This window comes from Salvia hispanica, unplaced genomic scaffold, assembly GCF_023119035.1.
Source record: "Salvia hispanica cultivar TCC Black 2014 unplaced genomic scaffold, UniMelb_Shisp_WGS_1.0 HiC_scaffold_1470, whole genome shotgun sequence".
In the NCBI taxonomy this organism is placed as follows: domain Eukaryota; kingdom Viridiplantae; phylum Streptophyta; class Magnoliopsida; order Lamiales; family Lamiaceae; genus Salvia; species Salvia hispanica.
The window spans coordinates 1-11,933 of NW_025951772.1; the positions used below are offsets into that span (position 1 = coordinate 1).

The following is an 11,933-nucleotide window of genomic DNA, read 5'->3' on the forward strand; positions in this document are numbered from 1 at the left end:
AGAACAAATTGTATTATGACTACAGTTTTCAGATACAGATTATGTGCTCTACTCCCATATATATAGGCACACATTAGACAGACTGGGCTTAGGAAACATAATCCTATCCCTATTAGGAAACCTAATCCTATACAAATTCAAGGCATACTAACAAACATCATCTTCCTCCTCCTCCGTTGTGAGAGAAATCGACGTCGACGGAACCGTCGTCATCAGGAGTAGGCTAGAAAATGTCAAAATTAAGAAGATTAGAGCAGAGAGAGAGATTTCAGGAGTCTGGCTAGAAAATGTCGGAATTAAGAAGAATAGAGCAGAGAGAGAGAGAGAAACAGAGAAATACCTCATTCTTCACGTCGTCATTCTTCACGTTCACGTCGTCGACGATTTGAGTTGGCTAGAAAATGTCGAAATTAAGAAGATTAGAGTAGAGAGAGAGAGAGATTTCAGGAGTCTGGCTAGAAAATGTCGAAATTAAGAAGATTAGAGCGGAGAGAGAGAGAGAAACAGAGAAATACCTCATGTTTCTCGTCGTTCTTCACGTCGTCATTCTTCACGTTCACGTCGTCGACGATTTGAGTCGGCTAGAAAATGTCGAAATTAAGAAGATTAGAGAAGAGAGAGAGATTTCAGGAGTCTGGCTAGAAAATGTCGGAATTAAGAAGATTAGAGCATAGAGAGAGAGAGAGAAACAGAGAAATACCTCATTCTTCACGTCGTCATTCTTCACGTTCACGTCGTCGACGATTTGAGTCGGCTAGAAAATGTCGAAATTAAGAAGATTAGAGTAGAGAGAAAGATTTCAGGAGTCTGGCTAGAAAATGTCGAAATTAAGAAGATTAGAGCAGAGTGAGAGAGAGAAACAGAGAAATACCTCATGTTTCTCGTCGTTCTTCACGTCGTCATTCTTCACATTCACGTCGTCGACGATTTGAGTCGGCTAGAAAATGTCGAAATTAAGAAGATTAGAGGAGAGAGAGAGAGAAACAGAGAAATACCTCATGTTTCTCGTCATTCTTCACGTCGTTATTCTTCACGTCCATGTCGTCGACGATTTGAGTCGGCTAGAAAATGTCGAAATTAAGAAGATTAGAGCAGAGAGAGAGATTTCAGGAGTCTGGCTAGAAAATGTCGAAATTAAGAAGATTAGAGCGGAGAGAGAGAGAGAGAGAAACAGAGAAATACCTCATGTTTCTCGTCATTCTTCACGTCGTCATTCTTCACGTTCACGTCGTCGACGATTTGAGTCGGCTAAAAAATGTCGAAATTAAGAAGATTAGAGCAGAGAGAGAGATTTCAGGAGTCTGGCTAGAAAATGTCGAAATTAAGAAGATTAGAGCGGAGAGAGAGAGAGAGAGACAGAGAAATACCTTATGTTTCTCGTCATTCTTCACGTCGTCATTCTTCACGTTCACGTCGTCGACGATTTGAGTCGGCTAGAAAATGTCGAAATTAAGAAGATTAGACATTTCAAATTTAACGTTGCCCATGAATCTCCAAATCTCCAAATTGAATGATATCAAAATATTCACGTTTCTCCTATCATTTTTTAGGCATGGAATCTTGACCGTTATGTTGTACGTATTATTGATCGGTTGTGTTGGTAGATTATCAACTTATAGCTTCAACTTGAGTTGTTTTGATATAGCGAAATAAAAAAGTACCGTAGTAATGATACAAACAAACATTGACCTTCCGACATCTATTAAAATAATTCTAAGTAGTATATCAGTGATGAAAATATAATTATGGAATCAAATTTATGACATGAGAATATTTAGTCGCAAAATTGTAGTGTGTCAAGTCAAAGTGATGTAAACTTGTACCAGATTACTATATATGAGTAGAATATTTTAGAAAAAATATGAGAATTTTGTAGATAGTTTGTAGGTGATGACTAGTTTTTGCATAAAGCAGCCATAAGTTGAAAAGAATAACTCAAGGAAATGGAGTACTACTAGGGCCCATAGCCAAGCCGCGTGTATTGATCATAGTCATATATATATATAATGTCAATTATCTTACCAATATGAGAACTAAAAAGAATAATCTTACTATTTAGAATATGTAGATAAGAGCATCTCCAATGCATAGCCGATCCGCGTGGCTAGCCGGTCGGCTAGCCGAACCATTGGAGGCGGCCGGGCGATCGGCAAAAAAGCCAGGCTAGCCGATCGTGTGCGGCCGGCCGATGGCCGACCCCTGAGGGGTCGATCGGCCCGACTTTTAATTTTATTTTTTTAAACCTATATAAACGCGATTTTAGTTTTATTTTCATTTGCACCGCTTTTTTTAACGAAATTTTCTCTCTCCTAACTTTCGTACAAAAAGCATCATCGAGCGATGAGTAACGCGGGGGGTAGCAAAGGGTAGTGGTGGGATGCGAGGAGTACGAAAGGAGGATGAACAGGCTATGGAGGCCTACATGAACCGCGAGATGGAGCGGTACATGCGTAGGGTGGAACACGGCGATACCTCGCCCCCACGGGTTGTCCACCGCCGAGCGCTGATTGATCGGATCACGTAGCGACATCGCGCGTATGACGATACTTTTCTAAGAACCCGGGTTTCCCGCAAACATATTCCGTGGCGTTTTAGAATGCGCGGGGGAGTTGTTTATGCGTCGTTGACGCTTTGGACCCGCCGATATCGTTTCCGCTTGCACGATGGGGTTTGCGCCCGCCACACCCCTATTCAAAAGGCACGGCGGCAATCAGCACTTCCTACGGGGGCTGGCAGGCATGTGGATGAGTACCTCCACATCGGTGAGTCGACAACCGGAATGTTTGAAGTATTTCGGAGGACGTGATGAACATTTTCGGGGAGACCTTCAAGCCCAACTCCCGAAGATTGTCGATTGATGCGATGCACGGGGAGAAGCATGGGTTCCCCGGATGTTAGCAAAGATAGATTGTATGCATTGGGAGTGGAAGAACCCCGACCGCCGGGAAAGGGGGGGCCTACACGACGGCTACAAGTCAAAGAATCCCACGATGATCCTCGAGGCCGTAGCTGATTACCGACGGGATCCGGCATGCGTATTTTGGGGTAGCCGGGCCGAACAACGACCTCAACGTCCCGAACTCGTCTCCCTCTTCAACGAGAAATGCTGGGCGTCGGTCCAGCCGCCTCATTTGTGGCCAACGACAACCGACATGATATGGGCTACTACTTGGCGATGGGATATACCCGGGTGGCATGTCTTTGTGAAGACGAAAGTAACGCAAGGATGGAGGAAGGCCTATTTGCGAACGGCAGAGTCGGCGCGCGAAGGCGTGAGCGCGCATTTGGGGTGCTCCCCTCGAAGGCGGAATTAAGGGTCCAACGCAGCTTTTGGGTGTCGATGCTTTCCAAATAATGTACGCCCGATTATCCCAAAAAACATGATCGTCGAAGACGAAGGCGTACAACCGACAGTTGGGCAACGACGATGAAGCGTCCAAGCACGAACGGCCACCCTAGCGACGACGGGTACCTTCTCCATGAGCCGTCGCCAAGGAATTTGCCGAAAGCGACAAGTGGATGCTCATATTCAACTCCAAAAGGATATAATTGAATAGTTGGGGCAATGAGGGCACGCCGTTAGTTTTTTTTCTGATTATGTAATTTTTTTTATCTATATACCTTTTTTAATGCAATTAATGAATTTTCCCCTATATGTGTCGGAATTTAATTCCGTAATTTAATCATAATTTTAATTCCGTAAATGTAGTATATTTTGAATTATTTTTATTGGGGCCGACCTATGGTTGGCCTAAATCTGATGTGACTGGATTTTTAGTGTTGCGACGTGAGGAGAGAGAGTGGCTGCCTATGGCGGCCTATAGCTTCAAGTCGCCTCGTCAGATTATAGCTAAGCTAAAGCTAATTTTAAGTAGGGGCGTTGACATTTTGAAAACATGCTGCATAAGTGAAAAAAAGTGAAATGTGATACTTAAAAAATGTGAATGAAAACTGAAACGAAACCACTTGTAGACATTTATGACATTCGGTAGTATGATAGTCTTCTCTCGTGATCGAATTCTTCTTCCGTGTGCTGCCGGAAATATGATACATCTCGTAGTTCAAATTTGCATGAAAAATACCTTGAGTTTCGTCAAACATCTTCATTTCAACACAAACGTGGACGTTGAGCTTACACCGGACAAATATACTCCGTAGAAGAACTTCGGAGAAGATTTATGTGATCAATTTCCAGGAGAACGACGACGATATCGAAATGTTGATTCCTTAGAAACTGCTTAAATTTTATGGCTGAATGAGAGATAGATGCTTCGCCTTAATGAAATATTGGTAGTTTGGTAGATTGCAAATAAATTAGGGACTCGTCTTGACCATTCACATAAGTAAGAGTTACATAATTTTGTTGTCAATAATACAGCTAAGGTGGGAGTGAAATGAGGATGAAGTAACTGATGAAAAAACGATTCCATATACACCACCCAGTGAAAATTGTATTAGACGTAGACATCGACATATGAAGTCCATTGCTAACCATTGATTACTTGCAAGGAGTGTGTAGGATTTGTAGTTTGTATTATAGATAGGAGTTTGTATTTAATCGCACCTCTCATTCTTTAACCGTATAAATGTCGATCGTGGAAAACTTAGTCTTTCCTAAATGATTAGTAAGAGGATAAATATGTAATAGATTACATTAATTAATACTTATAATTTATTTTATATGTAAAATACCTAAAAATATCACTACTCCCTATTTTAGGGTCACTTTTTTTATTTAAATATAATTTTTAACATTTTTATAATAAAAATTTAAAATTTCCTTAAAATAGCTTATAACATGTTTTTGAATAGATTGAAATTACAAGTACTTTCTAATAAAAATACCTAGTTTGCTTTATTTTTTCTTTTGAGCTCTTATAAATCGTAATGGTCGAAGATTTTTAAAAAGGATAATTAAATTACAAATTAATTTTGTTATTAGTATATATGCTATGGAAATAAAAAGGAAAACATGTGATCAATAATTTGTGACAAATTTTCACAATATTTTTTTGAGCTTGATTAGAAATAATTATAAATATTTAATAAATATATTTTTCTTAAATATATTGATATTTAATTAAATTTATAAATTGATTTTTAATGTAAAATCTCGAAAAAGTTTAATTATATAAGCATAATTTACCGGAACCCTTTCCCCTTAATTTATTTCCAATTTTTGGAAGAAAAAAAAGTTGGAAACTCCTTTGACCAAACATTGTTATTGATGACTTTTGATTTAATATCATCATTTCGCCAAAAAAAAAAAACTCTAGAACTAAGAAAATTAAATGGTTTCTTATCTTATCAAAAATATATCTAAAACTACCATCAAATTTGGGCATTCATTGCATTATTAATTTTTTGTGACCCAACTTTTTTATTGACTGAATTTTTTTTTCTGACGTGCAATTTTGGGTTTGGAGTCAAAGTGTTAAACCACTTATCAAAAGTACAGTCCTTTTTTATTATTAAATTAAATTGGCAAATTTAAATATAGCTATTACTTTTTCCGACCAAGGTCAAGACCCGACAAGTCTTTATAAAGAATAAGGCCCCCCCTTTTAAATTTTGATGAATTAAAATTATTTATTATTTCCCGATTGTCTATTATAAGAACAAGTTAAATTTTGTGATATTATCTAATTATCTTCTATAAATTAATTAATATTTAAATCATATTTGTCTTGTTCTATGAATCTGGACTATATTGATTTTGCTTCTCATATTATAGAACATTTAAAAAGTCCATATATAAGTATGCAGTAGGCCAAAGTTCCTGCAAAAGCAATGGAGGCGAAATTAATAAGAAAACAATACTCTAATATTTTAAGGCTAAAAAGGATTAAATAATGTGTGTCAATTGTGAAACACGTACGTATTATAAATTTATAATGAATTCCAAAGATAGACATTCTTACACGAATAAGCATCGCATTCTCAATCTTCCCGGTTAAGATATTATGATTACCATGATTTTTTATTTTTTAAAGTAGTTACATGCTTATTATTTTATCATGCTTTTTCATTGTTTAGGATCTACTTTGCTGCGTTTTAAATCCAAATGTGAACTGATTTATTTTTCTTTAATTAATTTAGCATGAATCATGGATGCCCTTCTCGTACCATAAAATCACGTATTGCGTCATATTTATGACGTAAGTAGACTTAACCTAAAAATAATACTATATAAATTTAGTTCACATGATTTTATAATGTGGCCGAAAGTGTGGGATATGATAAGATAAAATTAAAGCACTAAAAAGAAATGGCATCCCAAAAAATATTTGTCGACCATTTTGATATTCTACCTTCAAATTTAATTCGAAATTATGTTAATTGGTAGACTAACTAACAAAATTGATATTAATAAATTATTAAGACACAGCTAATTGAAAGAATAATATCAAAAACCTTTTGATTTCAACAATCTTATGACTTGGACTTGTAATAGGCAAAACAAAAGAATAGTAAAAATCTACTCCCAAGTCTTCCATGCCATGCCCCCCCCTTCTTGTCCTTCCTCCTTAATTTGATTTCTTAGAAATTTCTGATCGTTATTTTTGTGTGCACTCGATAAAATTACCTTTCTACGTAATATCACATAAGATCAACATACAATCAGCTTACAATATAAAAAAAATTGTCGATATAGACCTCTAAGTTCTATAATTCTCATCTTTCACGTCTGTAAAGCTTTGAGTCTGAAATAACAAACGAATACGCCTCCACAGTTGCCACAACGACGCCGTGCGAAACGGGTCGCTAGGGGAGGGGTCGCTATCGACTTGTCACTTTAAATCAAGAAGCTATGATGGTTAGGCCTATGTTGGGCCCAAAACAAAATTCCTTAGCCACCACTTAATAAGCAGCAGCCATGAAGCTTCTCTCCATACAATAAGCTTACCAAGTAAACCCCCTCCCACTGAGCTCTCACAATCACACACTTAAAAGCAAACATCCATGGATGCTCAATTGGTGATCATGGATGAGGATCGCAGCAGTGACCCGGAACAACACAATCAGGCCCGGTTCGTTCCCCAGCCCGGCCCGGCCGGGCTTTGAGGTTTCGGATTTCTTTGAGTTCAACGACTGGATTGAGGGGGTCCCGCGTTCTCTTCCCTCCCCGGCTGCTTGTTACGATTCTCAGAATATGAGCTATACGAGCGCCATCAGCAGCAGCAGTAGTTTTCTTGAAGGGGCTATCAATAGTAAGGCTATATATATCAGACTTTAGTTGTGGTGTAGGATAAGAGAGATATCTAACAATTGTTTTTCATTGTTATCAGGAGACGGTGGGAGAGAGGAGAAGAGAGAGAAAGTTGCTTTCAAGACCAAATCTGAAGTTGAAGTTCTTGATGATGGTTTCAAGTGGAGAAAGTATGGGAAGAAGATGGTGAAAAACAGCCCTAATCCAAGGTATGCATAATGAATCAATCTCTCTCTCTATATATATATATATACATACACTTTCTTGGAAGAACCTATGCATATATGTAATATTTCATGTAATAAACAGGAACTACTATAGATGTTCAGTAGAAGGATGCCCAGTGAAGAAGAGATCGAACGAGACAAAGAGGACCCGGCTCTACGTTGTGACAACGTACGAGGGAATTCACAACCATCAGGTCCTTATCAACTGTAGTTTAGAAACTCATAGAGTTTACCTGAGTTTGCAGATGATGCGATGCGCTCTGACGATGTATGATCGACAAACATCAATATTTAGGCTGCTACAAGAAGTTCATTGTTTGCAGTGAACATATTAAGAATAAACTCCCAAACAGTAGAGAGAGGAGAAGCAATGCTAGTCAGTAGAAAAACACAATGGATTGGTAATTTATGAAGAATTTTGTACAGTGATGCTATGTGCAGCAAATCTTGTTACATTTTTCAAAACCTATCTATTACTAATAAATTAAAGAAGCTATTCTTCTGCTTTTTTCATCACTAGGCAGATTCTATGGGAAAATAATATCAGGATCTCTTACATGAACATTTAAGGCAATACTTTCATCCCATTAGCTGCTTGGCCTTAATGGGAACCGAAATGCTCCACAAAACATCTCGGATTTCGCCTTCCTCACTAATCCCGATGTTTCTCACAACTATGTTAGAGTTTGAGACAGTACTCTTCTTGGACTTTGAAAACCACTGAGAGCAACCAGCGATCCGATTGGTGTTGCCTGCTACTTCCCCAAACCTCTTATCACCATGCCGCTTCATTGAATCCAGCAAGACGGATTCTGAGACTTTGAACATTGGTTGATAGATATTCTGTCTACCATGTTCAGAATCAGCTTCTTCATCTTCTCGTTGATCACTTCTGGTTGTGGTGGCGAATAAGCCCGATTCATTGAACCAGAGCTAGCATAGGGGAACCCACCACCTCATAGTTACGTAGCGGGTCTCTAAGCTGCACTTTTAAGCACATTCTGAAGTTTTCACCCAAAAACACACGCTCTATCTAACAGCTTCACCATTTCATCATCCATTTTCAGCTCATCACTGCCCAATTTAATGCTCAGCACAATGAGCTGCAAAAGGTTTCAACATATTTTCATGACCTGCTTCTTTAATATGAAGTTGACCAGAATCCAACCTCAGCCATTCCTCCAATGACAAAGAACACTTGATTAATTCATCGGCATCAAAGAATTGACAAGTCAGAAGCTCTTACGTAACCAAATTTACTAAGGGTTTTAAGTTTTGAGGAGAATGGGGTCAAAGGATGATGGATCTTAATGTAGAAGCCTGTCCGGGCATCCCGCCCGAATTTTAGCCCTTCAACTAAAAGTCCTTCAATGGTTATAGCCATGGGAACAAAATCTTCTATCGACACATAATCAGAATCAATCTGATCCCGTTGGAGCAAGAGTATAGGGAATATATCCCGCCATGTGGCTGATATTTCCGTTTTTTTCCACAACAGACGACTCATCCCATCTGTAAATGGTTCCAAAGTAAGAAGAAAAAGAAACACATGATTTAGATTCAGAAACATAAATATTAAATGAATTGAGAACTTCATGCCAATGTATCGACTCTAGAATATCGACCTATTGGAAGCATTTTGGTTTTCCCCCCTGCTGTTTTTCTTCCCGTGACATCTTCCAGAGGCATCAATTTGTTTGCCTGTAAACACATTTTTTCAACCCCTAAACATGCCCAACATCATTTTTCCAATGTTGATATCCCCTTGTAGGGGACTTGGGCAAAAACCCCGATTAACCTAGCACCATTATTTGCATTTCTGGCAAGGGTTATTGACCTAAGAAACCACCCTCCTTCATCTGAACCATTGGGCCTTTCCCCAAAATAGGGGGGAACTGTAAGGGTTCTTCCGCAGGAGATGACCGGGTTCCAAACCACCAGAGGTAGCACGTGGCGAATACTGGGGAAAAGCTTTCTCTGTCAGGCCCCACTGATGCATTAAAACTTCTGTTTCCAAATTCTCAACATTTCAGCATTTCTTTTTTCCCCTTAAAAATTGGTCTGAACTGGGGATTCTTTCAACAGATGGAATGGGAAATGATAAATCAAGACCAACTGAAAATGCCAAATTTCTCATAGCCAGCGGGGAAAAAGGCTACATGTTTCCTTCCTCTGCCATCAGACCCAGCATTGGGGAACGGAAACTCCCAAGCTCGGATCCTCCAAAGCCCGAGGATTTCTTTTTGGCAAAATAAGGCCCCCCAGAAACTACCCCTTTCCTATATCCTGGTAAATGTCAACATGTTGAGAAAATCATTTTTTTTATTGATTCTGAAAAGCACAAGGTCATCCAAGCTATGTATCTCCTAAATTTCCTTTGAGCTCTTTTTTTTAGACTGGACCCATACATCCGGCTCATTGTATTCTACCGGGAGAATCTAAGTCTGATTTTTAAAGTTTAGCAGATAAAAAAATTTTAAATCAACTTCTTCAAAGGGGGTTTCCCACTAAAAAATCCCTATTTCCTGTGTCCAGGACCATCAGTTGAACCTGACTCATCGTCATGATTATCCACATCTAGTTTGATTTCCCCATTCAATATACTAAACAAAACTGGCCTCCCCCCTCCCCCTTTAAAAATTTTTAAAGGCAACATAAAGTTTCAATTACAGAAGAGTCAAACCTTTTCCACACACTTTCGGGTTTGATTTTATCCCTCAATGATACCCTTCCCCTGCTAAATTACACCAATTTAGTGAAAAACCCCCTGTGTAGTCTGGCCACCACATATTTCCAGGCCCCGGGGAGGGGTTTGCTGACTGTAGAAGTCAAACTCTGTGTGATCACCCATCTTTTTCTCATCAAGTTTCTGATGCAACAAAGAGACAGTTTTAGAAAGTTCTGTCCCTTGCCTTGGGAACATTTCATCAAGTAATTTTTTTTCCCACTGGGAGTGTTGATGGTTGGGGCATCACTGGAACAGTACCGTGTTTGTTAAATTGGTTCTTTCTACTAATATCACAGTCAGAAAATTTCTAGTCCACCTTCCTTAGTAATATCGGGAACTTTGGAAAGAAAAGCCAGGCTCCAATGAGCTACCATCAAATATGGAAAACCCAAACTAACATTTAAAACTCCCCTTTACGGCCTGAGCTGAATGCTGGTAGTCCACTTTCCTGAGCTATTTTTATCCCCTCTAATTCCTCCAGAGTAAGGGGGAAACAACCCGTTAGATCAACCCAGCGGCTCCCTATATCAAATGACGGTGCATCTATAACATAAGCGTGAAGCAAAAAAAAGAGCTTGGGTTTTATTTTCTTTTACCATGGGGGCCCCTTTCACCTACATAAAACTGTTGGTGCAAGGTCTTTCCGAACTCAGCCATTCCTGAACAGACCTGAGTAGGTTGAGTTCGAACATATTGGCCTTCTGTTTCCAAATCAGCACAACTTTAAAGGGTTTTTGAAGTAAGTTGGAAATCCTTCAATACGGGCATGCAAAAAAAAACAACAATTGAACCGCTGATTCCCGGGGGGGGTAATTTTTATAGGGGTTCCCTTTTCCCGGTGGGTTTTTTCCTTTATGTAATGAATTAAAAAATGACATCAGATTTGGGCCGAGGCCCCCAGTTTTTGCAGCCACGCTGGTGGTAGTCATACGTAGAATTAAATGAATCTCGGGGCTTTTTTGGGAAAAGGGCTTTGCTAAATTTTTTCAATGTCCGGGAATAAAAACCCCAAACTAATATCTTTCATCACTTTTCATGGATTCCATTTTGGAAGACATGCCCTTCCCCCTTTTTGCAAAATCTCCCCAAGAGCATAAATATAACCCCTTTTATATTAAAAAAAAAAAAAACAAAATGAGCTCTTACATTTGATCTTGAAACAAATAAAGCACTAACTACAAAAAATTCCAGCTGATTTACCAATAGAAATCAAGATAGCAGCTAAATATTCCTTCATTATTTTTTTAGGGATAATTCACCAACCCTAATGTGAAACGATCCATAAAATTCTACCCAAATTTCCCCAACCTGGGGATAAAACCCCCATTTGAAAAAATTAGCCTAATTACAAAAAGAAAAACATATTAACAACACTAACAGAAAAAACCCCCGATTCAATCCGAACTATAAAATTCAATCAATTTAAAAAAGTTCAAAAACTTCAACCATGATCTCAGACAGAGCTGTAACAACGGCACAAAAAAAAATACCTCTTTTAAGACAATAGGATTCCCACAAATCATGCATAAAAAAAAAATTCTTTGAAACTTACAGAAAACCCAAAGGGGGGGAGAAACTGTTTAGCTGAATAAACCTCTTTTTCCTTCCCGAAATTCTTCGTTTTTACCTAAATTGAACTGGAGATTTAAAATTTTTTTTTGAAAACATTTGGGGTTACGTTTTTCCCTTTCCTCTTTGGCAGCAAATGATAAGAAATGAATTTTTTTTTTCTTAGTTGTCGGAGATTACCTAAGCCAAAATTTTAAAA

The 11,933-nt window shown here is 38.5% G+C and overlaps 1 protein-coding gene and 1 pseudogene across 1 annotated transcript; one reads left to right on the plus strand and one right to left on the minus strand.

The window, feature by feature from the left end:
- The first annotated feature begins 6,988 nt into the window (after positions 1–6,988).
- LOC125198439 (probable WRKY transcription factor 51) lies at positions 6,989–7,777 on the plus strand. The gene is made up of 3 exons (XM_048096780.1): positions 6,989–7,211; positions 7,290–7,419; positions 7,520–7,777. Exons 1-3 carry the CDS (start codon positions 6,989–6,991, stop codon positions 7,761–7,763), a joined length of 597 nt encoding a protein of 198 aa, XP_047952737.1. The 3' UTR covers positions 7,764–7,777.
- Positions 7,778–7,811: 34 nt separating this feature from the next.
- Positions 7,812–11,015, minus strand: LOC125198440 (annotated as a pseudogene).
- Between the last annotated feature and the right edge of the window lie 918 nt (positions 11,016–11,933).

Bases quoted from the DNA above. Each gene is read 5' to 3' on its own strand.
- LOC125198439 (XM_048096780.1), top strand. From the start codon at position 6,989: ATGAGGATCGCAGCAGTGACCCGGAACAACACAATCAGGCCCGGTTCG. The intron at 7,212-7,289 runs GTAAGGCTATAT...CATTGTTATCAG, and splicing joins TCTTGAAGGGGCTATCAATA to GAGACGGTGGGAGAGAGGAG. The intron at 7,420-7,519 runs GTATGCATAATG...TGTAATAAACAG, and splicing joins AAAAACAGCCCTAATCCAAG to GAACTACTATAGATGTTCAG.